Source organism: Euprymna scolopes, chromosome 5 (assembly GCF_053919585.1).
Source record: "Euprymna scolopes isolate OS-2025 chromosome 5, ASM5391958v1, whole genome shotgun sequence".
Taxonomy (NCBI): domain Eukaryota; kingdom Metazoa; phylum Mollusca; class Cephalopoda; order Sepiida; family Sepiolidae; genus Euprymna; species Euprymna scolopes.
The window spans coordinates 90,937,929-90,953,704 of NC_136486.1; the positions used below are offsets into that span (position 1 = coordinate 90,937,929).

General features: G+C 31.3%; 1 protein-coding gene across 1 annotated transcript in view; it reads left to right on the plus strand.

The window, feature by feature from the left end:
- Nucleotides 1-382: 382 nt before the first annotated feature.
- LOC145276923 (3'-5' RNA helicase YTHDC2-like) overlaps nucleotides 383-15,776 on the plus strand; it is a 101,008-nt gene continuing 85,614 nt past the window's right edge. Inside the window, exon 1 of the mRNA XM_080128396.1 lies at nucleotides 383-521. Coding sequence (XP_079984522.1) covers nucleotides 427-521 — 95 coding nt within the window. The 5' untranslated portion in view covers nucleotides 383-426. The remainder of the gene's footprint in view (nucleotides 522-15,776) is intronic.

Consider the following 15,776-nt stretch of genomic DNA (forward strand, 5'->3'; position numbering starts at 1 on the left):
CGTTCTTGGTCTTTCCTTTGACCTCTTACGTTCCCGAGGTGTCTCTCCCGTTGTCCTGATGGACAACCCACATATTTAATTTTATATAAATAAAAATTTAAAATATAAATTGAAGATCAATGTTTAATTGTCAGGGGAAGTAATTCATGTTCGACAAAGTCAAGAATTCCTTCCCTTGGATTCATGCTGAGTTATGGTATATTTAAAAACGTAAACAATGATATTGGCGAATTCATCTCGTTGAGTTACTGTACAATTTAACATTTTAATCGCACGAGAAAAATTATTATATTAAGATTACTATAATAACTAATTACAAATATTAAAAATTTAATTTTAGTAATGTTTATAAATACGTAAACGCGGTAGCTCATATAAGGCTAGCTCAGTCAACAGATCTGAAGTCGGTAAAAAAAGAAAAAAAACATGGCGTCGCGCGGTTATCAGAGTCGTTCGCGGACATCAACTCCCGTTTACGACGTGACTAGACCACCACCGCCGCCAAACACAGCAGGTTTCAGGTGAATATTAAGTAAAATTTCTCTGATTTTATCTTTCCAGTTGCATTTCTTTCATTTAAATCCTTTATTGATAATAAAATATGTGTAGAATGATTCTCGTCTGCTGTTATTCAATAATAATAACAACAGGTCTTCTATTTATTTATTTTTTTGTAAATATTCAAATCCCCCAAAAGAAAAGTAAGTTTAGCTTTTCAACTTCTTGTCGGATTATGACGACAAAATTCACTGAACAATTTGATTCAATCTTTTATTACAACTATTATTACTGTAATTGTAAGCTTAGATTATTTCTCGAAGGCTCAAAGGTGTTTTCTTCTTTCATCATTATTTGTTGATATTTTTAATATACTTTCGTTTTCTTCATTTTTTTTTTTTTTTTTTTCTCAGTAATTTTTGCTTTTTCTATTTCCAGGAAATGATTCATGCAATATTTTTTTATATTTTTTAAACCAAATTTGGTATTATTTGGATTTTTTTTTTTTTTTTTTTTTTAATCAAATGGCGGGACTTTGAGGATTTCAAAATTTGAATAAAAAAATAATTTCAATTTGTTCTAACTTTATTAATTATTAAATAATTTTTGGTGCTAATGCACTTACTGATCCGCCGCGCTATTTTTTGAATTGGGAATTTTTGACACCCCTAACACAAAACTGCGAATAAAATATAAAAAACTCGTAATTTCTCTTTTTAAAATGGGTTGCTTATTTTCTTTATGGAATATACTTCCAAAATAAACTATTAAAGTTGTTTTAAAAAAAAATAATAGAAATATTATTTTTATTTAAAAACAAACAAACCCGTGTTTACAAAGTTCCTGCGCGCGTTCATGCAGCCATTTTTTTTTTCACGTAATGAAATCAATTGAATTTTACGAGTTAAATTAAACAAAAATTTTTTACTTAAAAAATCTATCCAAATTTTTCTATTGGTTCAATTTTTACGATATTTTCAGGTTCAGTGTGAAATTTTATGCTCTTTCCAATAATCCAAATATAATATTTTGGACAAACGTTTTTTAAATTCACCTTCCCCTCATTTTCAAATGTCTATTAAAATGAAAATAATTAATCTTCTCACCTCAGATTTATATGTCACAAATTGAAGATGAAAGATTAATAAATAAAATAAACTAACTTAAAACAAACAAAAGAGAATAGTTATTTGCATATTTACCTGTAAAGTCCAAAGTTTTTAACCTTTTTTTTTTTTAAACCACGTTGATGTTTTTAAGTGAAACCTTATAATCTTGTTATATTATACCTATTCCATACAATTGAATAAAAAAACATAGCGTGGATCAGTAATCTACATCAATAACCTCCCTAAACACATACTTAAATCATTCGTTGACATCTATGCTGATGACACGACCATCTACGGCAACACATCAAAGGCTATAAATGACAAAGTTCTCTCTGATTCTCTCTCCTCTGATCTCGAGCGCGTGGTTCAGTAGGGGAAGACGTGGCTGGTTACTTTTAATGCATCTAAAACCAAACTCCTATCCTTACATCATCAACGATCTGATCCCCATCTGGCATCAATTGGGATGGATGGCTCTCGTCTGGGAAAGGACCCGTGTTTTGACAAGCTTCTGGGTTTGACCTTTACTCCTGATCTGAAATGGAACACGTACATCAAGTCTGTTGCCAAGGTCGCTGGAAAGATGGTGGGATCCTTCTACCGCTCCAGAAGATATCTCACTACTGATGCAATTCTCTATCTATATAAAAGCCAAGTACGTCCAAGGATGGAATACTGCTGCCATATCTGGACAGGAGCTGCTAAAAATAGCCTATCCTGCCTTGACAGAGTATAAAATAGACTTCGTGGCTTAGTGGAGGATGCTCTTTTCTCTACCCTGCAACCTCTCTCCCACAGAAGAGACGTTGCGAGCCTATCCTTGTTTTATCATTATTTCCATGGCAGGTGCTCGTCTGAACTCCAATCTCTGATCCCCCCTCGCCAATCTTTCACGAAAAACACCCGTCTAGCTGAATCCACTGTGAAAAATTTCCCCCACTCTTTATCTGTGCCTAAATCAAAACGTGGATTCCATGAACAAAGCTTCTTTCTTAGAACTGCACGCCTGTGGAACTCTGTTCCGTCTGCCTGCTTCCCACCTGACTACAACTTGGATGTCTTCAAGTCCAACGTTAACAAATTCCTAATGAATCGTCCCCTTAAGTAAACACTTCATCAAATTTCCACACTAACGTAATGTACTTGCAATAACCCTTATCCCTGAGTGGCTTCTGGGCCTTGATAAGTGGTGACCACTGTGTAAAAAAAAAAGTGCATTAGCACTTTTTTTTTTTTTTTTTTTTTTTTTTTTTTTTTTTTAAGATATTTAAAAAAAAATAACTTCATAAAGGAGAAATAAAATATATTAAATCAAAAATTTGTGTATTTCTTTGATAGAAGAAAAAAATTAAAAATTCGTCGAGTGATTTGCGTTTAATAAGCGAAAACTGATGAGTGAAATGTGATAATTTTTTACGTACAGTAACCCATATCGAACAACTTTATTGACTTCAAATATCTAATTAATTACAAAGGGGAGATAAGTTAAATTTTTGTTTCTTCATATAGATACTATCGAGATTACTTTTGAAATGTACTTGGTCGAATGTGCTGTTTTTACGGTTTGGAAATAATTATTTATGTCCCTTTGAGGCCTCCGTATTTGACAAATTGAAAACTCGTAGAAACACTAGGTGTATCAGAATTTTTGTAGGAATTTTTGACACCCCTAACACGAAACCATGAATAAAATATAAAAAACTCATAATTTCTCTTTTAAAAGTGGGTTGTTTATTTTCCTTATGGATTATACTTCCAAAATAAACTATTAAAGTTGTTTTAAAAGTAATAAAAATATATATTTTTTTTAATTTTAAAAAACAGTAATGAAATTAATTGAATTTTACGAGTTCAGTATTTTTCAATTTTTAAACTTTAAAAATCTATCAAAATTTTTCTATTGATTCTATTTTTACGATATTTTCAGGGTCAATGTAAAATTTTATGCTCTTTCCAATAAACCGAATATAATATTTTAGACAAACGTTTTTTTTTTTTAATTCACGCCCCCCCCCCATTTTCAAGTGTCTAAAAGTAAATAATTAATTTACTCACCAAAGTTTTATATATCACAAATTGAAGATAAAAAATCAATAAATGAAATATTCAAATTTAAAACAAAAAAAAGTAGTGTTTTTTAGAAATTTACGTGTAAAGTCCGAAGTTTAAAACCTTTTTTTTTTAAAAAAAACTGTTTGTTTGTTTTTTAAATGAAACCTTGGTCCTTGCTCCTTTAATTGAAAAAAAAAATTAGGGCTTGAATTACATTTTTCGAGTAGTTATAAGCTTGGAAAGACAGGGGGTCAAATTAATTACGCCTCCCATTTTTTTTATATGGAATTCACCACTTATCAAGGCCCAAGGGCCACTCGAGGATAAGGGTTATTGTGTGTACAGTAATCAATGGGATAGTGTAGTAATAGTATTGGAGAATTGATAAAGTGTCATTACTTAAGGGGGCGGTTCATCAGGAATTTGTACGTGTTGGACGTGAAGACATCCAGGTTGAAGTCGGAAGGGAAACAGGCAAGCGGAACAGAGTTCCACAGGCGTGCAGTTCTAAGAAAGAAGCTTTGTTCATAGAATCTACGTTTTGATTTAGGCACAGATAAGGAGTGGGGGAAATCATTGACGGTGGTTTCAGCTAGACGGGTGTTTTTTGAAAAAGATTGGCGAGGGGGGGGGCAGAGAATGGAGCTCAGACGAGCACTTGCCATGGAAATAATGATAGAACAAAGATAGGCTCGCTACGTCTCTTCTGTGGGAAAGAGGTTGCAGGGAAGAGAAGAGGGCATCCCCCACCAAGCCACAAAGTCTATTTTGTACTCTGTCAAGGCAGGATAGGCTGTTTTTAGCAGCTCCTACCCAGATGTGGCAGTAATACTCCATCCTTGGACGTACTTGGCTTTTATACAGATAGAGAATTGTATCATTAGTGAGATTTTGAAATGTCTATTAAAAAGTAAATGATTACTTTACTCACCAAAGTGTTATATATCAGAAATTGAAGATAAAAGATCAATAAATAATATATTCAAATTTAAAACAAAAAAAAGTAGTGTTTTTTAGAAATTTACCTGTAAAGTCCAAAGTTTAAAACCTTTTTTATAAAAAACCCACATTGTTTGTTTTGTTTTAATGAAACCTTGGTCCTTGCTCCTTTAATTGAAAAAAAAAAAAAAAATTAGGGCTTGAATTACATTTTTGGCCAATGACGGATAATGAGTTGCGAAAATGTGGTTTTCTGGGACCCTTGCTTTAAAAAATCTTTTTATTTAAAAGATACATGGAATATAAGCTATAAATATGGACAATTCTTATAAATAACGAATAGAGGCACCCATTTCTTAATATTTTTTTATAGTTAGGTGATTTTTTGGCATTTATATATATTTATTAGATTTGGATTAAGTTAAAATTCGTTGAATTTCGTGAAATCTTTTTTAAAGAAAACCAATGAAAAAAAATATTGTATTTTTTTTCAATTAAACGTTTCATTATTTTAAAATTTGGTCTTTGCTCATTTTATTGAAAAAAAAAAACTAGGGTTTGAAATTACATTTTCATATTGTTATAAGCTTCGAAACAGAGAGTCTAAATAATCAAATGTTTATTCACTAGTTTGTAATGGTGACTTCTGACACTGCTAGTGATCACTTCATATATTTTCAGTCAAATCCATTTTTTATTTCCTTTAATTTGTTTTATCAAATATGATGAAAAAATTAAACATTTGTGAGAAATTTAATTCTCACAAACTCAATACTCTATGGCAGAGGCAAAATAAATCCACAAATTACAAAAGCCATACCTTCAAACTCCAAATTTATTCAATAATAACAACAAAGAAAAGTCATTGGTCCTGGTACAGTCCATTGCAAAATGGTGGAGAAATTTTGCCTCCCTAAACAGGGAGCCGGTAGTTAAACTCCTTTTGATGCAGTGGTAGTTCAGATTTTTCGTCAAAAAGATCCATGACAATTCATGGTGTTCTCAGCAAGAATGTTGGCGCCTATAATTAGGCATAAAGCGAGTCGCTTGGGACTCTAATTGAATTGAGATAAGTTCCAATATTTAGTAGATATAAACATGAAGAAAATGTTCAAAGGATGTCATCCTGTAATTAGGATATCTTCGGCATAATAAAGGTGTCTCTGCTTGTAGAGATGGAAGTCCTTTGTTCACCAACAGTTTGGCGATATAACATGAAGAAATTGTGGCACTCCATTCTCGGTTATTTCCCTTAGGGCATATTACACTAAAGTGGCTTTTTAATCCGCAGACTGCACATAGGTAAGGAAACCTCTTACTTCCTCGACAAACAGCATCCGAGTGTTCACCTAGACACCGAGTACATAATTTCAATTCCTTGGCCCTTTGGCATTTAGCTTCGAAGGCTATTTATTACAGTTCTTAATCAAATGGTCTGTAGCGTCACACAACTTGCATAATAAAATGGCTTTAACCTCACGTGGAGAAGACGCCATATTGGATTTTGTATTAGGTGAAGAAGACGCCAATCTTGGCGCGCAATTTTCCAGGCGAAAAGAGAGCAAGGCAGCAATCATGCATTCCGTAATTTCGAACACATGACAGATTATGGTATTTAGAGAAAGGAACCGCCACTTCTACTCATTAATTCTCTTCTTATAATATTAGGAAATTTTGCAAACAATACATGGGCTATCAATGCCCCCGAGGTTCTACCCTCAGTTAAAAAGTCGGTCCCGAAAGACTTATCTAGTTCTGTCAGATCTCGTTTAACCTTTTCGAGAAAGGATCTTAAATTTTTTAGATCCATTACGCGAGACGGACTAGGAATAATCTCTTCAAAAACCCGATTTCTAATTAAATCTGGATTGAAATATTTTTCCCTTAAGTTTCAGGACTACATCATAATTGTTCAATGTTACATCTAGATTGGAGACTACATCAAATGCTTCTCCATCAAGCTTAGTTTTAAGCATTAACAATTTGTCAGCCTTGTTCAAATTATCTGTACAAAATTTGAATTTATTCAGAAAAGTTCTGAAAAAAAATTTATCATCTATGGACGTTCTGGAAAACTATATCCGAAAGACGTTAAATTAAATGTTTACTTTTCGCAAACATAGCAGCATTAAAATGATTTGACAAGGGAGCGGTTCCATTCTCACTTAATTATCACTTGGATAATGCTGAACAAAAGAGGTACAGAAGACGCACAAGACTGAGATATGGAAAATATATGTATTAAATTATTAAATTAAACAATAATAAAGAAAAGTTCTTGTAAAACTGATTGTGGCCTTAGAAGTTCAATTATAATAATAAAAAATGTTCTTTTACGTCCAATAATAAAATAGATGGCCTTAAAATAGTTCAAAGTTAGGAACTCGTATTCAGAATAAGGAGATATTTCCTTACTTGTTGACTAATCAGCTTCCCATTCCAAAAAGAACAGAGCTTTTTCATTGTCAGCTTGACAAAATAGGTTGTCTGCTGATTGGTTAAGAGGAACTGCCTTAGCCAATCGAAAAGGGCTTTTTTTTAGTTTTAGAATAGGAAGGGTGGACAAGAAAAGAATTATTTATGGGAGAAAGAATTTTAAAATGAATACAACTAAGATGGTTATTCTTATGGATTGCTTTTCTTATTTATTATTTTTTTAATTTTCTCATCTTTTGTTCTAGGTGGGGATGGGGCATCCTACCAGATGCTAGACATGAAATCAATTTTTATGAGAAGGCCTTCATGTCAGACAAAACTTTTCATATATCAAGTAGTTGTAATTTGTATATGGATGCAAGAAATAGTCTTTGTGTATGCACCAATACACATGTATGTGTAAGGTTCGATCATCCTTGTTTTAGTCTGTTGTATTGTGATGGCAGAGGCAATTTTCTGTTGAGAAGTCACTTTAGCTGTTCCTTGATTGACTATCTGTTTTCATTGTCATCACTGCTCTGATTGTATTGGCGATAACCAGATTCAAAAGTGCTCTGATTTTGAACAGGAAAGAATTGCTGATTTGAAACCTTAATTTTATGTTATTTGGAGTTGAACTGACTACATATAACGCTGGACCAATTTATTTTCACCAATTTTGCTTTTCTCAGGAACCTCTGTACAAAAACCTTATGTATTTTTGGAGGAATGTCTTATTTGTTTGTAGCCGTCCTATATTTGCTTTATAAAATGAAAGACTTAAATACTTAAGGAGAAAAATTAAACTACATATGAATATTTTTTTTTTTTACTTGGATTAGAATGAAACATTAAAATTAGCATTTGTTGATGCTTGGCAGCCATATTTGATTAAAGACTATGAAAATAAGATGCAACACTAATTTAAAAAAAGTTCTTTAGTAAATTTAAAAATAATTGTTTCGGTCATTTAACAATTATGTTTTTATACAATGTAGAAATACATCATTATTTTGTAAATCTAACTTTTGATGTAAGTGCTTGTCAAAACCTTTTAGAATATTGGGACATTTAAATAAAAATATTTTTTAATTTCATTTAAGTTCAAATTTTACTACAAAATAGCATTATGAATGTAATCTTTGTATCACATAAGTGTATAAGGCATAAAAAATAAACTTCACAAAACCCTCAAAATGTAAGAGTAATGATTGTTTTGTGCTTCCATAGTTGAAACAATATGATGGTATGTAATATTTAAAATAACTAATTTTTTATCAAAATGCATTATTATTCTAAGCATATTTGAGAATCTGCACCAAAAATGAAACTATTTAAAAAAAAGAATTTTTTTTTTCTTTGTGAAAAGTGTATTATAAAAAAACAGCAATGATTGTTTTCCAACATTTTTTTTTCTCCAGGTTTTTACTATTTTGTAATGTAAAATCTTCTATTCCATCAGATTCTACTTGCATATTATGGTTCAGAATTTTTGTGATGAGGATTTTGATAATTTGGATTATTAGAAGTAAAGTTATCTCATCAATGTTTCATCCAATGTAACTTCTCATTTTTTTTTTCGTTTGGATCTTGTTGAACTGTGCAATCTGTATGGAATTTCGAACTTACAAGATTGTTTTTGTTCTGTTAGCCATGACTCGATAGAAGTGGTGTAATGGAGAAAGTGCGAAGTAGTAATTAGTTCTGACAGTCTACTGGGGATTGAAGGTTCAGTGCTTAGTACAGGTAATACTAAGAAAATAATAAAACTTTAGACTTTTATCTTTTGTTCTAGGTGGGGTTGGGGCATCCTACCAGATGCTAGACATTCACCTGTTATCTCATACATTCAAACTGAGAGATCTTTTTAAGATTCTAACTGTCTCTTTAAGTGCAATTATTTGTACTTCTCTTGCACTTGGTTCGCTGTGTATATTTGCCAGGTAGTTTTTGAAATTTTTTTTCATGAGTGTAATTGCTCCTATAATTATTAGGATGGAGATCTTCCTTAGATTTAAATTTCTTTTTCATGTCGTACATGATGAAATTGGAACAATCTACTCCATAGATTAAATATTTAGTTTAAAATTCCCTACAGATTCCAGAGTCATACAAGATGCATCCAAAGAATCTGAGGTTACATTGGTCAAAACATTGTCAGAATAACATCCTAGATTAAAACCGTATTCTGATTAATCCAAATATATTTCCATAGTTTTTAATCTTTTATTTCTTTCTTTCTCATCTTTAATTTACTTATGGTTTAGATGTTACAATAATTATAAAAATAATGACCGTCACAAGTTTTGAATCTTTCCTGGCATTTGTAATATGGTGAACAGTTGCTAACTACAGTTCATTTGGGGTCATGCAGTTTAACTGTCCTCAATCACTTTTTACTTCATTAAATGTGGTGAACTAAAAGAAGGCTACGATTGCCATGTGTGTTTTGCAACAGGTGTCATAAATAAATGGAAAGACTAGACTGAACTTACAATGATAACTGTCGCTTAGACAAATGACTTCATGAGATATAAATCTAAGTATGAGTTTTTAGATCCCTGCAGAAATAAGTGTGTTTGTTAAAGTGATTAACTACTGTTATATTTGTGGTGGGCGGTAGTTTGTGTTACTATACACTGTGCTTCGATTTGCAGAGATTAGTCAGTGATTTGTCTCGTATAGATGATTTGTGGGCTATGTCTGTGTGGACTAGTTCATTCATGATAGTGAGTTAATGTACAACGAACCAAGTCCACTGTGCCATCCACTTATTTAATTATTAAAGAATCCTTTCTTTAAATAAATAGCATACAGAACATAACAAACCATAACTTTATAGAAAGTGTAAAATATCCGATCAGTTACTATTGTTTATTCAAATGAGTATGAATTAAAAGTTGATTTTAAAGACTATTTTGTGTGGAAAACGTTTTATTGTCAGAGTAGGGAAAAAAGTGATGTCTTATAATTTTTTGTTCTTTTGATCTGACAGTGTAATAAGCAATTTTAATATTTGGAAGATGTTATGCGATTATTGTTAATATTTCTTCTTTGCAACCTTTTTCACAAACATGATGCTAATTTCAGTCTTTTCTACAAATACTGTTATGACGTGTTCTTCAGAATTGTCTGATTTATGCTTTACTTCCTTTGTTCCAGTTCATTTGATTCATTGGTCTAGTGGTCTTCATCTATTCATCTGTTTTAATACTTCATTGTAATACAGCTTCCTATTCCAGTAGATTCTTTTCGAGAACTGAAACCTCTTGGAACTCGCTTCCTGCTAATTGTTTTCCTCCTATAGCTTTGATCTTTTTAAGACTAAAGCCAATAGACCTCTCTTTTCTCTTCAGTAATCATCTTTTGTTCTCATTAGCTACTTACATCAAGTAGCTTCACACCTTGTCAGGAGTGATTTTTATGAAAAAAAATCATTTATATTGCTTATCAACAAAATTTAATTGTTATTGCATATCATAAATTAAGTCGATTTCAAAAGTTCATGTTGATATTTTAATTTGATAAAATTTTCATTATTTCCATTGTTTACTAACTGCTTTAGACCTTTGTAGCAACGTTTGCAGAACTGCTGTTCATCTTGAATTTGTCAATTCTCTCTTATTATTTCTGTTTTTACCTTTCCCATTGGCATCAACTACATTTTCCATATTTATATAGCCACTGTGGGTATTTTTAAAAATAGAGTATATAACAGTAAACAGAGTAATGTGCATAGATTAAACTCTAAATGACTTTTTAGAACGAAAACTGTTCTTTTTCAATTAAGCACGTTCTAAAGTACTACCAGTTACCCCTAAAACATTGAAATGGTGCATGACAAAACCTAAAACGTGGACAGTTTTAATTCTGCACCAACTATTTCTGACCGGAGGTAGTAAAAATTTTGAACATACCTGTTATTCTTAGAATAGAGGAAGTTTTTATGTCTATGTATCATTTGGCATCTTGAGCAAAAGAATATTTTACCTACCCTAGGACGGGTATTATACAACATATGTATGAAATAATTGTACCTTCCCTAGGACAGGAAGTTTACAGCACGAATGTGGAAAAAAAATTTGCTTACCTAGGGCGGGTAACATACAAAAATTATTTACATAATTTTGTGCTAAATTTTTGGTATGTCTCAGGTAAAAGTTTGTTTTTGCATCAGAGTGCTATAGTGAAGAAGCACCGGATTTTTTATCTTACATTTATATTACATGATTTTCGATTTTGATAACTTATGTACATCAGATAAGAATTTCTTTGTTTTTTATATGGGTACTTCACTGTAGAAGTACCTTATTTCCTGAGTAGGATACTGTAGAAGTACCTTTTTTTTCTAATTTAAAAATGAAAGAACTCGATACTTTTAAGTAATTTCCTGTTGTGCTAAATTTTCTGTGTGTCTAGAGTAAGAATTTGGTTGTTTTTCATCTGGGTGCTGTAGTGAAGAAGCACCTTATTTCTCATTTAAGTCATGCTATTCGAATATATACTGTGATTTTCGGTTTTAATAACTTTTATGCACGTCACAGGTAGGATTTTCTAAGTTATTTCTTGGGTAGGGTAATGCGCAAGTATCTTATTTCTAATATATAGATGAAACTACTTGATGATTTTACATAGTTTTCGGTTGTACAAACTTTTCCATATATCAGAAGTGAGAGTTTGTTTTTATATTAGAGTGCTATATTAAAGAAGTACCTTATTTCTTTTATAAATGTCATACTATTAGGAGTAGATACAATTTGAAAAACGGAGACAGACACACAGACATCGTGAGATTTATATATTAGATTATTTTTATTCTGTTCTCAGAATATTCATGTGTTTAGTCATTTTCTGCACAAAATTATCATAGAAATGTTAATTTTGTGTGGTCATCTTTTTCGAGGCTTGCTAACAAATAAGTGTTTTCTTGGTAAACTCATTGGCATACAATTTTTTTAATGAAAGTTTTATTTTTTTGATATTACATTGTTTAAGTAAGAATGAAAATACATCAAAAGTGAAAACTTACTGGGGGAGGGGGACTTGCTGACTATTCCAAATATTAGTAATAAAGATAAAGTAAAAAAAAAAAAATTATCTCATGTTTTAACACAATTACTGTACAGAAAATTGCATTAACTCTTTCAAGTATTGGAAGAGAAAGTTGATTAAAAATGTAAAAAAGAAAATGGTATAAATATTATCTCTTGCATGTGGACGCAATTACTGAGAATAAAAGCCAGTTCTTTTTTGCAAGTGTTGGTGACAAACATAGTTTAAAATCCTCTTCGAAGTATTGATGACAATAAGGAATACATTTAAACACTTATGCCTTTCACTTGAAAGCAATTAATGAAAAGAAAAGCATGATGACTCTTCCAAGTAAAATTTAGTTGGTGGGGCGGATATAAATCTTATCTCTAATTTGTGAATGTAATTATGAGAAAGGAAGTCTCTTCATTCTTCCATATATTTGTAACATATATGACTTAAAAAATTATAATTTTTTTCTGATTTCACTTTTTTAATAAATTATCTCGCATTCTTGAATTATTTGTTTTAAGCTAAGGATTGAACTTAGTCAAACTAAAAACAGTTTGCTTGAATTTATTTCAGCTTTGAATTTGCTTGTTGAAATAACATAATTGTGTAACGGTTATTTTACGTGTCTCGAGATTATATGCGAGTTATGAGTTGGTACATAAATGTTAAAATTCCTATTATGATGTTGTTTAGATATTACTTGATATTATTAACTTATATAGCAATAGAGAATATTGGTTTTGTTTGGGGAAAAAAAATTACTAAATTAAAACCAGACTAAATTGACTGTCGGTAGTTTATTTGCAACTATTTATTTTGATACTTTTACATTATTATACCTCGTAAAACTAATATAAAAACACGAAAAGATTTTAGAATAAATTCAAGTTTTTAAAGGAAAAAATATAAAAGATATATTTTAAAAATGAAATATATTACCAAAAAAATGATTAGAACCTCCTAAAATTTATTGCACAAATGCTCATTTCTTTTCAATAACACGAGCAGCCTATTGTCAGGATTTGGTGTTAGATTTGCAATTTTAGTGGCTGGTAAGTTGTTTGCAGCAACTTTGTCTCCAAGAGGTCAAACTTGCTGTTAAATTGCTTTCCATTGAAATAAATATCTCTTAAGAATGCTCCACAGGTTCTCAATAGGATCCAAGTAACAATCTATAAGAGAATCTTCAACACATGTTTTTGCTTTTAAACAGGATTTAGTAAACTTTGATGCATGGCTTGCTGCATGGTTTTGCATATATTACAATAGAAAAATGCGAGCATGAAAAGTAATATGATTAAGCTTAAACATGGAAAAGAAAAGGACAAGATATTCTAGTAAGAGATAAAATAAATTTATTACTTAAAATATTGCAGCATTAGGAATTGATTATTTGTTAAATTGAATTAAAAATAATAATTCCTAATGCTGCAATATTTTAAGTTATAAATTTCTTCTATTTTTTACTAGAATATCTTGTCCTTTTCTATTCCATGTTTAAGCTTAATCATATTACTTTTCATGCTCGCATTTTTCTATTGTAATCCATGATTTTTCCAGGTTTTCAGTAAATTCACTTGTTCTTTGTTCAATTTCAGTCTTATTTTTTTGCCCCCATAAACATAACATAAACATAACAATGTACGGCACTCGTCTTATTTTTTGCCCCCATAAACATAACATAAACATATAACAATATACAGCACTCGTCTGCTTTCAATAAAATTCACTCAATTATCTCCCTTTCATTCTTTCTGTTTCACTTGTTACTTCTCTGTTCATGAGAGCGGTAAATTAGTAGCCACACTAATCGCTAAAGCAATGTGGTTGCTTTGGAAACCAGTCATAAAAAATGTCGCTCATTTCCTTACAAATGTTTACGATTTTGAACACCAGTAAATTCATACTTTTATTTTACTGAATGAAAACTGAAAAAAAATTTTTTTTTTGCAATACAGCTGAGGTGATCTATAAACTGTAATAATTGTTTGAAATTTGATGGAAAAATGAGTGAGCGGTGAAGCTTTAAAGCAGTTCTGAATGACTAAAACTGCCACTTAACCATATATTAAAATATAGTAATGTTTGAATGATATATCATAGATCTATGCTTGGTTAAAGACCAGTTATCAAGCCATTCAAAGAAATATTTTTCTATAAAATGACAGTAATGTTTTTAATTCATTTTGAACCCCATCTTTCACTTTAAATGGATCCATGAGCTCGTTACCTATAATCCCAGCACATATGATCACACCACCACCATGTATATGTTTAAATAATTGTATTGAGTCATGTTGCTTGTAAATATATCCTCAAGCCTATCAATTGGACCCGTTGAGGGTGATCCTTGATTCATTTGCAAAAAGCACTTTACTTAAATCAGTTTTCATGTATATTTTTGACCATTCATGATTTTTTTATTTTTTTTTATCAAAATGGGTCTTTTTATTCGATTTATTTTTTTTACATTGGCAAACGTCTTTATTGCTTTATACCTTGTTTCATTTGACACCATAGTAGCTCCAGTGGCCTCAAATATGAATGTACTTGATGAGTTTGCATTTCTTCTTCGGTATGTGATGGATCTTGCTTTGTTAAATTCTTTAATTCAGCCTGATACTTTTTTCTTATTTAATTGAATTCCCATTTGGCGTATTTTTTTTTGGTCCCCCGATTTATCGGAGAGGGACCTATGTTTTTAGTGGTGTCCATGCTTCCGTTAGTCTGGACTATTGCCTGATAATCGTCCATTAGTTTTTCCTGAAATTTTGCCACAAATTCTATTTCGTTAAATGGATGTGCACAGTAAAAAAATTTTTGTTACAAAAATTCCCGTTGCGCCCCCAGGGGCTCAAGAGGTCAAAAATGGCCAAAAATGATATGTTTTGTGCCATAACTTTTGATCCATCCATTAGTTTTTTTTTGAAACGTGGTCAAAATGTGGAGCCCATTGTTCTTAATATAAATCTAGTATGGGTGACGCTGGCAAAATTCTGGTTCGCGTCCCCGGGGTCTTTCAGTGCTAAAACGCCTCATTTTGTGGATCTTTTTTCATATTTCTTGAGAAAAACTTTGTCTGGCTATATAGTGGTTTTTCATGGTGGTCAACTCAAATATACATGTGTTAAGATCTGAAACTGCACTGTTATTTATTTACACTGTGATTCGGCGTCCCCAAGGGCTCAAAAGAGGTAAAAAAAAATGCCCCAAAATGGCCAAAAATGACACTTTTTGCCCCATATCATTTGATCCATCCATTAGATTTTCCTGAAACTTGGCCAAAACGTGGAGGCTATTGTTCTTAATATAAATTCAATATGGGTGACCCTGGCAAAATTCTGGTTCGCATCCCTCTGGAACTTTTAGTAGTAAAGAGGGGAAAATATCCAAACGTGTGAGGCACAAAAATAGTCATAAATTCCTTAATTTTAATCAGATTTGAAAAATTTAAAAAGATTCTTTCTTAGCTCATCAAGCACTTTCTATGTATATAATATTGAAATATTTTAAGTTATTTTAATTTTTTCATGTGTATTGCTGCTTTTTTATGTAATATGAAAAAAGAGCTCCAAAAAGGTATGTTCTTTTAGAACATACCTTTTTGGAGCTCTTTTTTCATATTACATAAGAACTTGATATGTATACCTATATAGTAGTTTTTCATGGTGCTGAATTCAAATATACATGTCTTAAGGCGTGAAACTGCATCGTTTG